We start from the raw sequence: 14939 nt of genomic DNA on the forward strand, positions 1-14939 counted from the left end.
AAAGGTTTCTTTCGGCAAAATGACTGATGTTGATGAATGAATGAAACATAAACTTACAACTAATGAAAGCCCTATCAACGCCGCACATCTAATCAGTAGTTGCTTCAAAACTGGGTAGAAGATGTCATCATCATTTCCAACCATCACTTTCTTCCCATCGTTATAACAGTCTATCGCGCCAAACAGCGAAATGTCGCCTTGTTGGTACTATTGTATTTCCGCCAATCACGCCAAGACTCATAGCTTCCATCCTATTCCAGCGTTTCTCAACCTTTCTGCAACTCTTATAATGCAGCTTTGTTTCTGAACCTAAGGACCAGCAGAAAGAGTCGAGTGCCGTGGTGGTTAGATGTTCGTCTACCACCGTGAAGGTTCCACTGGGTTCGAACCCGAGGGAGGATGTAGGTAAAATATTTTCCCTAACGAACTTGAGTGGACATCGCCTTCATTTCCATCTCATTAATGGCAGTAAATTGCAATATATATCGATGTGGCCAGAGCTGGTGTTTGGTGAAGTAGTAAATGTGTCTAAAAAAATTTCAGTTCCGTGACCATATTACCCGTTTTGTACGGGACATTCTTGTTTTATTGGTCGAACCGAATTTTTTCATACATGTCCCGTTCTTTCAACAAAGCTTGTTTCACATTAGTAATCTCTATTGCAATCTTGAAAAAAGATTATTTTCATAATTTATAAGTAATGCTTTTGTGATTATGGCTATAAATATTTACCTCACATATTTGTCATGCGTGTTCCAGATTTTTTTCGTGAACACCATTTCAATCCACTGAGTTTCCAATTATTATTTTTTCGTTTCCGCCCTCTGATGCTTTTTCAGCAGTTTTGGCAAAAATTACTGATTTTTCCGGCTTGGGATAACTTTTTTGTGATGCCCCGTATTTTGCCGCCTCCAAGAATCAATTTCCCGTATTTTTCTTAATAAAATATAGTCACCCTAGTCTTGAAAAAATTTTTTTCTCGCTCAATACCTTTTTCTTCAATGAAATCTTTAACAAAATTAAGATTACTGCAAATTGCATTTTTTTTTCTTTTTTTGTGAAAATTAGCGATATTTCGGACTTAGAATCATAATTCCCACGTATGTTTTCTCGGGCATGGTCACCTCATGTATGAAAGTCAGATTTTTCGTGCAACTTAAAAAAATATCACTAATATCAATTGCACAATTGAATGAGTTTTCATCAAATTAGAATTAAATTATCAAACCTGGCTGTAGACCAACTGTTCCATCTTCGCTGACCACAGATTCAAAAAGCTTTATCTATTCTATCAATTTCTCTTCACACAGATCGAAATTTAGAAACCAATCATCACGTTCGACTCTAAAAAATGCTAAAGTTTCCGTAGCAAAGGCATCAAATTTCGAATTTATTTCTAAATTTAAATTATAATCTGTGTAGTAATAAGTAATATAAAGGTTGGCAATCACAGAATTACATAATAATTCGAAAATTTTCTGCAAATATCACATGGTGATATGGAAAATTCATGAAAAGAGTTAAAAAAAAAGGAAGAAAAAAATTATAATGCAATTTAAGAAATTCGAGGGCGACGGTTTGAAAAAAACTCATGAAGAAATTTCATAATACTTTGTACAATATTATTGATTATTCCGTGAAAGAAATCGCATTATAGTTTGTAAATATTATAATTAATTAGTTGAATTATAATTGAATTATTTCATGAAAGAAATTTAATAATAATTTGTAAAATATTATGTTTAGTTCATAAAATTCATTTTTATTGAAGATAAAAATTTTTTAACTTGATTGAAAAATAAAACACAAATTGTTCAGTTTATATAATTTTTACCGCATGTCTTATGAATTTTCTTCCTCAATCTTCTGGTCGAGTGCTCCTCAAGGACATGGGAAAAGAAGAAAAAGTCTATAGAATTTTTGCGGCGTCACTCATCCACAAGTGGTGTGACACTTTCCAAGAAAATTACGGTCACATTAACATTCCGCATAAATCGGGAAAAAAAAAATTGGAAAAAAAAAAGAACATGGAAATAAATATACGTTTCTTCTTCTTTTTTCAAGAAGTTGTTTTCAATGACTGCTTTTGTTTCGCCTTTTTTCTAAAAGAAATCCGACGCTTTCTTGTCAAGACTCGGATCTTGTAAAATGATCGACGACGATCGTCGGAAATTTAATGGGAATTCGAAAAAAAAAACCCCGATTTTTTTTCCATTTCACACACGCAACACACACACAAAGATGATTCTTTTTTTCTTTTACACTAATAATTTGTGTGTTCATGAAATTTCTCTCTTTTAAATTTTATTATTTTAAATTTCTCAGTGTTTACCTACGGAGCCACCGCTTCAGTTTACCGGAAGATGGATATTTGTACACTGAGTCAAATCATCGACGGCAGCAGCAGCAGCAGCAGCTGAATATGGTATGTGTTTCTCGATCTGTACGAATGTATATCACCGTGCATGCTACATATAAATGTAAATTCATGACCGAGGCTCTCGAAACTTCGACCCTACCGACTCCCTTTTCCTAGAAACCATCTTCCCGCTGCCCCCCTTGACCTAGACTAAATTAACCCGGAGTCCCCTTCTGTCCTAGAACAAATTAACCTACGACTCCCTCGTCTTAAACGAAAATAACCTGCAGATGTCTTTGCCCAGCCTCGATTAAATTAACCTGCAATTTGTTCTAGGACAAGCAAGCTGCAGGTTGATTTGGTCTAGGGCAAAGAAAGCTAAATATTAATTTAGTTTAAGGCAAGGGAGCTGGTGGTCAGTTTTGTATAGGGAAAAGGAGTTGTATCATTAAAGATTAATTCGGTCTAAGGCAGGGGTTCTCAAACTATGCGTCGCTAACCTTCGTCAAGCATGCCGCAGAGCATCGGTTTTAAGAACAGACTCTTTGTTAAACGGCTCTGGGGAGCCGCGTATAAGCGTTGATTAAGGAAAGGAGCTTCGCGGGTGGAAATAATTTGAGAAATCTTTCTAAGGCAAAAGGGGTTGCAGCTTCATTTGGTTCAGAGCAAGGGTGTTAGAGGTTAATTTGGTTTATGGCAAGAAAGCTACAAATTAATTTAGTCTAACGCAAGGTTGATTTTGTCCAGAGTAAACGGAGCCTCGGGCCATTTTAGTCTAGGGCAAAGTGGCTTTCTTGCCTTAGCGATCTAGTGTGTATCCATGACTCCTCTTGTCCTTTAAATCAATACTCGTCGGCTCTCTTACCCTAGAAAATCCATTACTTGAGATATTTACCCAATTGTTCATTTTCACGTCTCTAATCCTAGCAATCATTTTCCAGTGGTTCTCTTACCCATAGACCTCAGGACTCAATATTGACATATATACCCATGAGCCCCTTCTCTCACGTGCCTTCTATCGACAAAAGTTTTAACTAATTTTTATAACCTCCCTTCGCTAGAATAACTTTTTTGCAAACCGCATTCAAATATACCAATTCCTTCCGTTTTTTAGTGAGTTTTTAAATTATTTGCGATTTGTTTGGACGCCCTGTATGAAAATATACAGTGAGTATAAATTATCAGGACTCACTAGAAAATTTTAAGCGTAAAAAAAACAGTCATCATTTCAGTGATAATTTTGTCATACGTATGCGGAATGCAGCCTACAATAGCATTAAATAACGTAAAAATCTAATTATAAAAAATTAACTATACGCTGAAAAAAAATAGTGGAATAATGCTGTTTTGCATTCCTTACGATAAAATCCCAGAAGTTTCTTCATGAACACTTTCAAGATACAGAAGATAGCTGTATCGTTTGATATTCGTTAATATTATAACAATGCAATGTAGCAGGTCAATGATCCAGTGTTAGGAAATAGAGCGTGCAGCTGAATAAGCTGGCTAATAATAAAAATGCTCCGTTAATAAGTATCTAAACTGTTCAGCGATTCCACACGTTCCGTTGTAATCTCGAGACCCAGAGACTTAAATGGAACGTCTGACCTATACGACCCACGAGTTTTGGCGCCGGTCATCTTATCCACGGATGGATACCAGAATTAGCTTCATGTCAAGTTCTTTCCTCTACGGGCCGTTGATCACATTCAGTGTAATAACAAGAAGCGTGACGGCTCCTGGTAAGATGGATAATTACATCGAGCTTGACGTCGGAAGTGACAAATTACTCCGTCAGTAACGATAGAGCGTTCGTATTATTTTGATGTATCATAGCATTTGTGGGTACGTCTGTAGCAGGGGGGTCTTCAACGCATGGTTTGCGGGGCCATATGTGACCCTCGAAGCTTTTTCCAGTGGCCTCAGAATTTATAGAAATGCTGGAAACAAAATCATTGGTGAGAGAATTGCGAAAATACTTTTAGATCACGTTTCGGAACTAATCAGAGAAATAAGTTCAGAATTATTGAAAGAAATAATTTTGGAATAAATAAGATGAATGGGATTTTCTAGAATTAAGAGAAATAATTCTACAATTAGTGAGAAGTAATTTCAGAATTTTTCAATGACTAATAATTTCTGAATTAATGAGTAGTAATTTCAGAATTTTTCAATGACTAATAATTTCTGAATTAATGAGTAGTAATTTCAGAATTTTTCAATGACTAATAATTTCTGAATTAATGAGTAGTAATTTCAGAATTAATGAGTAGTAATTTCAGAATTAATGAGTAATAATTTGAGAATTAATAAGTAATAATTTCAGAATTAATGAGCGACAAATAATTTAGAAGAGCTGAAAGAAAAAATTTTTGAGTTAAATAAGATGAATGAGAGATTCTAGAATTAAGAAGAGAAATAATTTTAGAATTAGTGCGAAGTAATTTCAGAATTTTTCAATGAGAAACAATTTCAGAATTAATGAGTCCTAATTTCAGAATTGATGAATAATAGTTTCAGAAATAATGAGAAATAATTTCGTAATTGCTGACAGGACTAATTCCAAAATTATTAGACAAAACTACTTCTAAATACATGAAAATTGATGGAAAATATTTCATAATTAATTAAAATATTTCTGGAATGAATTATTGAAAGAGACATTTTTATAATTGATGAAGATTAGTATTTTATGAACAAATAATTTCAGAATTAATAAAAATTCATATTCAATGAAAAAAAAATCAGGGTTAACGAAAATTCATGTTTTATGAAAAAAATGAATTCCCATAAAATGAAGACTCATATTTGATGAAAAAATAAATTCAGAATCGCTAAAATACATGTTCTCAATGAAAAAAATAACTTCAGTATTATTAAAAATTCATATTTGATTAAAAAAAAAAAATTTCAAACCTAATTAAACTGAATGCAATTTTAAGGAAAAAATAATTTCAGAATTAATGAAATTCACATTAAAAATGAGAAAAATCGCAAGGCTAATGAAATTTCCCTACAATATAAGGCCGCTTGTTTGACTTGGACCCCCTAGACACCGTTCAACTCACCCGTTAAGACGACACTGCGTGAACTTAGATAACGCTGTATGACTTTTGTTGGTCCTTGGGTTTCATGGAAATTCTTTTTGGCCCACAATTTCTGAAAAGTTGAAGACCCCCCCCCCCCCGGCATTACAATATCCCGGAATATGATTAATTTTAGTTTTTCGAGAGCAGTTATCCTCCGTAAGAAAATATAATCAAGCGATGAGACAACATTTAAGATATCGCGTCGTATTAATCGTTAATAGATATATCTACAATAGCTTGTTCCTTGTTTCAGTTTTTATGTGTGTGTCCATAAATCAATGGTACTTATCCATGGGGGCGCGTTAGCCCAGTGGTAGATAAGATACTCGCCTAAAGTACCAAAGGATGTTTAGAGGTGTCGCGAGTTCGATACCCGGTTCGTCCGTGTCAGAAAACTTTCCTGACACAGGGGTACAACAAAAACGGCGACTTGACCGCAGCAAAAAATTGCTACCGCAGGGAGTCCCCCATCGAGGGGTTAGTGCACCAACCTCTCGATGAGTATAAGAAACAAGCCTGCCGTTCGGAATCGGCAATAAATTGTAGGTCCCGGTCTAATTAGCCCTCGTGTGCAGAAAATGACAGTGGTGCGACAAAAACGATCAAATGATTACTTATCCATGAGTCGCGACCCAAACTTGATTCGCATTGACCTCAGAAATGGCCCGTACGAATACACTTACAGCCAGGGATTCTTCAGCTATGGATCACGACCCAAGCTTGTTTCGCAGGGACTTCTGAGCAGGGTTGTACAAATGCAGTTATAGCCCAGGGGATTTGAACTATGGGTCCAAACCCAAACTTGATTAGCAGGGCTTCTCAGCAGGGTCGTACAAATCCACTTACAGCCAAGAGATTTGAACTATGGGTTCTGACCCAAACTTTATCTTCATTTTCTCGGGCTTCTGAGATGGATCATGCAAATCTACTTAGAAGCCATGGATTCTTGAGTTATGGGTCTTGACCCAAACTTGATTCGCAGGATCTTCCGAGATGGATCATGCAATTCCGCTTACAGAAAGGAATTATTTGAGCTCCTGGTCACGACCCAAACTTGATGCTCAGCGACTTCCGAAAAGGGTCGTACGAATCTATTTTCAACGAAAAATTCTTGAGCTACGAATCTTGACCAAACTTGATTCGTTGAGGCTTCCGAGATATATAGATCGTACAAATCCATTTACATTCCTAATATAAATGCACTTAATTGCGTCACTGGTTTCACTAATTTCGAAAAACAAACAGTTCCATGGGTCGCGAAGCTGATTTTGTTGTGGGTATTGAGTCGCTGCTGAAAAAAGGTTAGGAACTCCTGGTCTATCTGCCACAGGCTATCAAAACGGAACCAATTACTGGGGATTTCCCGCAAGAGATAACGTCATTTTTTCTCAGTATGGAGTCTGTGTGTAAGAGCGGTAAAAAAGAATAAGTTGTAAAAGATGATATGACGATCTCTTTTACTCGCCCCGTGCAGCCTTCTGTACTATAAGCTAGCCCTTGTGACAGGCCCTCTGTAATTACGTAATATAAATTCATAGTCGTATGTTGCCTATCCGGGTGGTCTCCTAGTCGAGCATTACTACTGTGGTGGAGAAAAAACCTAGGAGAGCTTTTCATAACGGGTATACAAGCATGATGGATTAATTATATGTTGTAATTTTAATTCCCCCTGCACGCAAATACTTTAAAATTTTACTGTAAAATCCACCCTTCGTGTGGTACGCGTATACCTGGGGATATGTGAAGAGTCATTCGGGGATACGCAAGTTTTCGACGTTTCTTGTTACGAACAAGCTTTCGACGCATCTCGAGGGATAAGCAAGCTTTAGACGCATATCTAAGCTATCTAGGCATATGCAACCTTTCGACGTATTTCTAGGGATAAGCAAGCTTTCGACGCTTTTTTTAGGGATAAACAAACCTTCCACACAGTTCTAGGGGTAAGGGCGTGCCCTTAAATTTCAAAGTACACGTATAGCTCGCACGCTTCTTGCGTATTTCTCGGGGTACGTAAACCTTTTATCAATTTTTAAAAATTTACGTACACTTTTCTCGCAGATATCTGGAGATGTACGCAAGCCTCTTACTACTCATTTCTAAATGCGCGCTGCTCTGCGTTGCCCTTGAGTGGCTGGCTGAGATTTTCCATCCATGTGCACGACTGCCACGAAATATTTCATCTTAACTCAAGCAACGCGCACTAGACGAACGCAAAACTTGAGAGGACCCGCTGACGATGAATCTCTCAAACGAGCGCTTGTGTTGCGCCTCTTCGATTTTGCATAGAGAAGCTGCAGTCGGAATTGGATTGTGCGTGGGCATGGGGCGGGAAATAAAAGAAAAAAAAAGAAGGAAAACAAAAATATACGGCTAATTTTCCAAAGCAAAAGCACGTCAAACAAAAGTCAAAACCAGTGGGCCAATGTAGATGATACTAAAGGGGGTACGCAAGCCTCTTACGCATTTCAAGTGATACGCTCACTTATTACGCATTTCTAAGAGATGCGCAAGCCTCCATTTTTCAAGGCGTCCTTGGAATTTGATCTTGATGGGATTCTCATGTCTTTTACGCATTTTAGGGAGCCTAGTATTGTATAATAATGCCTGCAGTGCGTTTCACATGTTGCACTTGCGATTTCTGCATTCCTGGGGGTATTCAAGCTTTCTAAGCCATACATGCTCAGTCCATGGCTTATGGGTCACATTTGGCCAGAGAATTATCATTTATTACATTTTAACGGAATTATTGGATGTGTAACCCGCGACAGATAATCAAAACACTCAAATGGCCCACGAAAGATTATAAAAACACTTTAGTGGCTCGCAGCACATTTCTAGATCATTTTAAAGTACCAACTTACATATTCAGATGATTTAAGCGACCACAAACACATTTTAAAACCACTTGAGTGACCCACGAGATGCCTCCAGTTCACTTAAGTATACTCGTGGTACTTTACAGATTACTCAAGTTGTTGATGACACGTTTTCATAGATTAATTAAGCGACCCGCTTAGATGATCTGGAAATGTGTCTAAAATGAGCTATAAAAACGCAGCGGGCCGCTTAATTTATCTGGACACGTGCCGTCAACTACTTAAGTTGGTTCATTGGTTTCAAAAAGTGTCACGGGCTACTTGAATTATTTGAAAATGCGCCGCGGGCAATTTAAATGATCTGGCAATGAGTTTCGAGTCATTCAAATGATCTGGAAATGTGTCTAGTGATCTATAAAATTGCAATGACTCGAAGCTCATTGCTAGACCACTTAAATTGCCCGAAGCACATTTCCAGATAACTCTAGTGACCCCGCGACACTTTTCAAACCGATGAAGTGGCCCGCCGATGATGTTGAGCACCCTTGTGCTAAGCATTTTGAGAAGTACTCGCGCTTATTGTGTATTTCTAGAAGATGCGCATATCCAATTTACATTTTCTAAGCAGAACGCTTGCCTTTTCCGCATTCCTTGGAGGTACGCATTTCAAGGGATACGTACGATTATTATACATTTTTAAGGGGTAAGTATGTCTCCTATGCATTATAAAAAAATATGGGGGGGGGGCATTTCTGGGGGTACGCAAGCCTCCTACAAATTTCCAGGGTGTTACTTGAAGCGTTAAAAGTTGAGAATCGCTAAGCTGCAGAATTACAGTTCCGAAATGAATTGAAGGGAAAGAAATTGCAGCTCCGGTTATATGAGTAAGCACGTTATCGCACAGACCCCATTCAAATGGTAATCCGAACCTTGCATTAGATTAAATGAATAAAAAGAGGAATAATGTCGACATGTTGCTATTTCGGGCGTGAATGTTGGCCACCGGTGGAGAAGAGCCTCATAGACGTTATGCCGTAATGGTGCCACATCTCAATGAAATCTCCACGGTGGGCTTTGCCCAACGGAGGGAAGGGCCCATCATCTTCATAGGAATGAGTAATTTCCGTCAGTGGGAAATGCCGACGTAATAATAGGGCCGTTGTTATGATGATGATGACGACCTGCCGTGAGGGCTTCCGGTTACTTGATGATGCGTTATGTGGAGCATCAAATATATGCTGCGACGATTATATACGCCCCGTGGAATGACTCCGTATACATCGTAGAAGAATAGGATACGCCTCGTACTGAATTTCCTCTACGTATGTGGAAAAAAAACTCTTCTCTATTTTATTTCTGCTATTAAATTTTGGACGTGATGGTATTTTTCCAATTTTAAAAGACTTCCGTGATGGGGTTTTGATAACAAAGGGATAGCAGTTGATATCAAGTTGAGGTTCTGGTCCACTTGTATTTAAGTGTAACGCCCGGGCGTGAAGAAAGACTGTTTGATGGCTTGTCATTATAAGAAAGACTCTAAATATATATTCTATTCAATACATCGTCCTATTCCAATGGTTCGCAAAGACAGCATCGCTCTGAAACTAGGATACTGATTGGTGCCTAATAAGACTGAACTCGCTTATGTATCATATAACCCAGTGATTCTCAACCATATGCCCCTTCCAACTGCCATACATCCCCGACGCTCTCGTAGACAACCACAGTTGTACAAAAAACTATTTCTTTCTTAATTATTATGTAGGCGAACATCAGCATCCTAGATTCTATGCGACGCCCTCGACATAGTGTGACGACGCCCTTGGGAGCCAAGGATTTACTAACTGGAGTAGAGGAGCAGGGGAGGGTATTAAATGGCCACAAGAATAAGGATGTGATTATTAGGGCAAAGGAACCTCAAAAAATGGATATAATCACTGGGTAAGGATCTCTAGTGCAACAGAGCGAGAGAGAGACAGTAGGACCGTAACTAAGGTTTCTATTGCAAGTGGAGTTAATTTTTGCTGCATTTTTTCCAGTAAATCAAGAACAACCTTCTTCTTCAGCTAAAATTTACTAGCGTTTTATCTCCTTTTAGAGAAAATTGAATTGTGTTGAACGTGTAGACTCGAATGCGCCTGATAGTCGGAGTGAGTGTCTGATGCCGTGTGTGAATTTAGTCCTGCCGTCTAGATGCGGTGGTTAGTGAAATGTGAGGACTGAATATTTATCTCGCTTTAGGGTCTGTTGCATGACTTTTTTTTAACTAATAGATCGGCTCGAATCGGCTTCTAGAATTTGCAAAAACTACAGAGAACCAACCTTTGCAGATTACTACTGTGCCACCTTGAGGGATCAGACTCGGGTCTTTGCGATGTGAGTCCATCAAGATGCACACATGACTGCACAGAGGCCCATTCATTCTTCTGCGAGAAATTTCATGACATCCCCCCCCCCCCCCCGAAACTTGGCACCTTTTCTCGAGATTGTTGCAATCGGCATGGACTCCCTTTTTCTAGTTTGGGCCCTTCAAGAAAACCACCACCAGAGCTAGGTCACCGAGGACTGTTTGAGCAAGGGAGTGACGAGTAACTTATCTATTGGGTAACGAATCCGTATCCATTAAATCAAGGGTGTAAAAACTTTATAACAGTGCGGGCAACTTGATTGATTTAAAAACGTGTTGCGGGTCACATAATTAAGTGATCTGATACAGCGCAGCGAGTCACTCATGTGGTTTGTAAATGTGACGAGGATCACTCGTGTGATCTGAGAATGTGTCGCAGGCCGCTTGGGTGAATGATCTAAAACTGGGCTGCGTGCCACGATTGACCTAGAACTCTGCCGCGTCAAATCCAGTGCTCTTGAAGTGTGCTACAGAATCACTCAAGTAATCTGCAAATACGCCGTGGGTCACTCAAGTGATCGGAGAGATACCTCATAGGCCTCTCAAATGCACCGCAGATCACTGAAGTTATTTGGAAATATACCACTTAGTTCATTTTCGTAAAGTTTGGTTTGAGGTTGTGGCCCGCATATAAGGTGATTCCAAGAGCCAAATTTGGTCCACATGTCATAGTTTGAACATGCATTAGAATGTTTTAATGCATGTATCACATTAAAACCAATCTTAAATGATCGATAAGGCCAAAAATTACGAACCCACTGTTCTATTTTCTCCTTAGTCATTCCACCCATAAAATATCAATATGTTGGTTATATATTCGTATTTATATCAATTGCAGCTGCAAAGTAAATGGGGAATCCAAAATTGAACGAATGCCAACTTCTAAGATTAGGAAATACTTGTTGTTGGTTATCCGATATCCTAAAATTGTCGACTTTCTCTTTGGATGCGTCAGTATTTGTTTTCAAGTGTTTTGTTTACCTGTGACGTACATAGAAAACATAACGACGAATATTCAAAAGTTTTATCGGGATGTCTACTTAAGTTATCATATATATATATTCTCTTCTTTATTACGCCTTTATTATTCTATTCCAAATACTACAGCTTCAGTTTTTGCTGAAATTTTCGAAAAACGATACAGAGAGTTGTAAATGTTATCGAGTGGGACGCGAGATAACGAATATACGTTGTAAATAAGATACGATCGACAACCATTTCGAACGAATAATACATTATAAATTTCCTTGAAACTTTCCAATGTAATACGCTTACAAAGTGTCTCCGAATATTTAGAGTGGTTTCAAGATTTTATTGTAAGCAAATTATTTGCCATTTGATTGCAAAATTTTACAATTACGTAGGAAAAACTCGTGTTTTTGACTTGGAAACGTCTTTAAAATCGATTTGCCGGGTATGCGGTGCAATCTCAACCAATTGAGCGACAGTTTTTGTCGATGTAATTTCAAACTTTGATAACTCGCCCAAATATAGATATACTGTAGCTCCGCCATCTTGAGAGAGTTATTTTCCTTAAAATTCTTCTAGATTGTTCTGCAGTAGCACCGCACTGACCAGGTTCGAGTGGTGGTCGGCTGAAATTTGTTTTCTGTGGTTCCCAACTTCGAGGCATGAATGCGAGCCGATCTCCCCGTTGAAAAGTTTCGCCACAGACAGCAACACGCCTACAACGATAAATCTTCAATCATGACACTTCATTCATAGTTCGAAAAATAGGTAGCAGATGGCAGCACTATAACAAACATTACATATAGAAACGAGCTTTACGTTAAGTTCACAACACGGACACCCCCATTCCAACGTGTACCAATGCATTAGAAGTTCCGCAGAGGAATATGGACGAGGTGCATGTGTGATTTAGTAGTAGTAGTAGTAGTACTGATTGTCCTTCGACGTAGGTCGCATATTTTGGAATATTCTGATTTGAGTACAGGGAAACAGTCGGTGGGTATGACGATCCAAGAGTCCGAATGATGATCCGTGATCCTTCAATCACTTTTCCACAGTTTCAGACAAATATATTTTTGCATTGCCATCCTAGGACATGCCTTTTTTCACCAGAGAATAAAATATTCCGCATTCGTACGTGCGTGTGTGTGAAAGGGTAATTATATTTATATTCACTCAGTATGCTGAAATACTCACCAGACTTCAATCATCATTCGGTTGCTGTCTCCAGTTCAGAGAACAACAGAGATAAAAAACGACCCCCCAAACTACAAAACTTCATCGTGAGTACAGTAGATGCGATGAATAAAGGCAGTGTACCGTAGTGTTTACATTTTTCTTCTACGAAAATGAGCGATCTTGGTATGAAAGAATTCGCAAGCACCACAGTAGATATTGGTTGGAGCGCCATCTTGTTTGTGGATGGAGTTCACGCCATCAGTCTACATTTGCGAAGGCCATCGGCACCCCCTATAACGATACTATATACCCTACCATATTTTCAAGCAAAGATGGTAAATACTTGAATTTTTATGTCATGCAAGTATCGTGTTATAGGTCTGTCTACCTGCTCTCTGCGAAGACACATTTTTTTCAAACGGGAGGTCGGCTCGCATTCATTCTTTGAAGTTGGAAACCACAGGAAACCAACTTCATAGACGACCGCCACTGTGCATCTACGGGATTCGAACCTGGATCCTCACGATGAGAGTCCAGCGCGATGCAACACACGACCGCACAGCGACTCCTTGCTTCCCACCGCTGGTTTTTCTGTTAACAACGTCGTACTGGGTTGGGGCATCTGAGCCCAAAAGTGGTGGCTTAGTGGGGAGAGGGACCTGCACGGCTGAATCACCGGTTGGAATTTTCTCCGGCACCACCACGCTCTCCGGGACAATGAGCTTATATCGCAATAGTGACAAAGTCTGGTCGTACCAACACCACCTATAGAACAAAGCCTCCGCACGAAGCTTGTAACGTCAATGAAGAAAGTCATTTCTCCTATTGCCATTGGATATACTGCTAAAAAAGTTCAAGATATCGCATGCGTCGGCCTGCTATAACCAATGACAATAGGTGAAATGGCCTTCTTCAGTGACGTCACGAATTTCGTGCGGAAGCCTTGTTCCATAAGTGGTGTTGGTCGTACTCGGTTCGACAACAACACCATGAATCTGCGGAACGAGCCAATGTCCAGATTCACGCGTCCTATAGTGGTCTGGTTGCAGAATAAAAACGTCGAACGCGTTGTCGCTCTCTTACTGATTATAGGACAACCACTATGGACGTAAGTGAAAACAAAAAAAGCTAAAACATACACTAATTATCACGCTTTAGTTATTTATGAACACAATGCACATTGATTTTATTGCAATTGTTAACCTCGATTGTTTTTTTTTTTTTTAATAAATATTCACGGTAATTTTCTTGATGATGCTTCTTCTTCAGGAACCGATGACAAATACAGAAGCCTCTCCGGAAGACCTGAAGAAAGTATTAGAATGGGAGCTGAGCTTAGACAACAACGACCTGAGAAGCCACGCTTGGTACCATGGGACCATACCAAGACAGAGAGCTGAGGAACTCATGTCTGATGAAGGGGATTTCCTCATCAGGGACTGTATTTCTCGACCTGGAGATTTCGTTCTCACTTGTAGGTGGAAGAGTACGCATTTGCATTTCGTCATCAACAAGGTTGGCATTTCTGTGTTTCATGCAACGTTTTTATTATTTCAATGGCTTTTTTTTTTAAATTTCAAAATACATAGTTGATATGCAGAAAATAAAGAATCTTGGCCATGTATAATACCGGGCATATCGTCATAGGGTAATTCACTGGTGATTAAGTTTTGGATGATTATTTCGCTCTAGAGAGAGAGAAAGAGTAGAGATTTTCATTTTTTTTCCCAAGCTTTAAATAGCAACTCCTCGGAATGCTTAAACAAATGTGTAAGAGGCTTTTGTACTCCTGCGAAAGGCGTAGAAAGCGCTAGTAATCCTGGAGAGGTGTAGAATGCTTGTGTACTCCTAGAAATGCCTTGGAGACTTCATTATCCCTGGTGATGTGAGTATCCCTAAAAATTCGTAGGAGCCGCTCGTATACCTGGGATTGGGTATGGGGCTTGAGTTCCCCTAGAAATACTTAAAATGAGTGAGTACCGCTAGAAATGCGTAGAATGAGGTAGTAGGTCCACTTCTAAAAATGAATGGGAAAGTTTGTAGAAAATCATTACACCTGGGAATGCGTAGAGGGTATGAGTACCCCTGAAAACTCGAAATGCGTGTCCGTGTCCATAAAA

The 14939-nt window shown here is 38.9% G+C and overlaps 1 protein-coding gene across 3 annotated transcripts in view; it reads left to right on the plus strand.

The window, feature by feature from the left end:
• Nucleotides 1–14939, plus strand: part of LOC149077233 (breast cancer anti-estrogen resistance protein 3 homolog) — an 81858-nt gene that overhangs the window by 50608 nt on the left and 16311 nt on the right. For all 3 annotated transcript variants that reach the window (XM_089244970.1, XM_089244969.1, XM_089244971.1), the window contains 2 exons: nt 2326–2425; nt 14089–14334. In XM_089244970.1, the coding sequence (XP_089101096.1) occupies nt 2326–2425; nt 14089–14334 (346 nt within the window). The remainder of the gene's footprint in view (nt 1–2325; nt 2426–14088; nt 14335–14939) is intronic.

The sequence above is a fragment of the Pholcus phalangioides genome, unplaced genomic scaffold (genome assembly GCF_987345545.1).
Source record: "Pholcus phalangioides strain wild (caught in Gottingen) unplaced genomic scaffold, Ppha-v1.0 ptg000015l_1, whole genome shotgun sequence".
In the NCBI taxonomy this organism is placed as follows: domain Eukaryota; kingdom Metazoa; phylum Arthropoda; class Arachnida; order Araneae; family Pholcidae; genus Pholcus; species Pholcus phalangioides.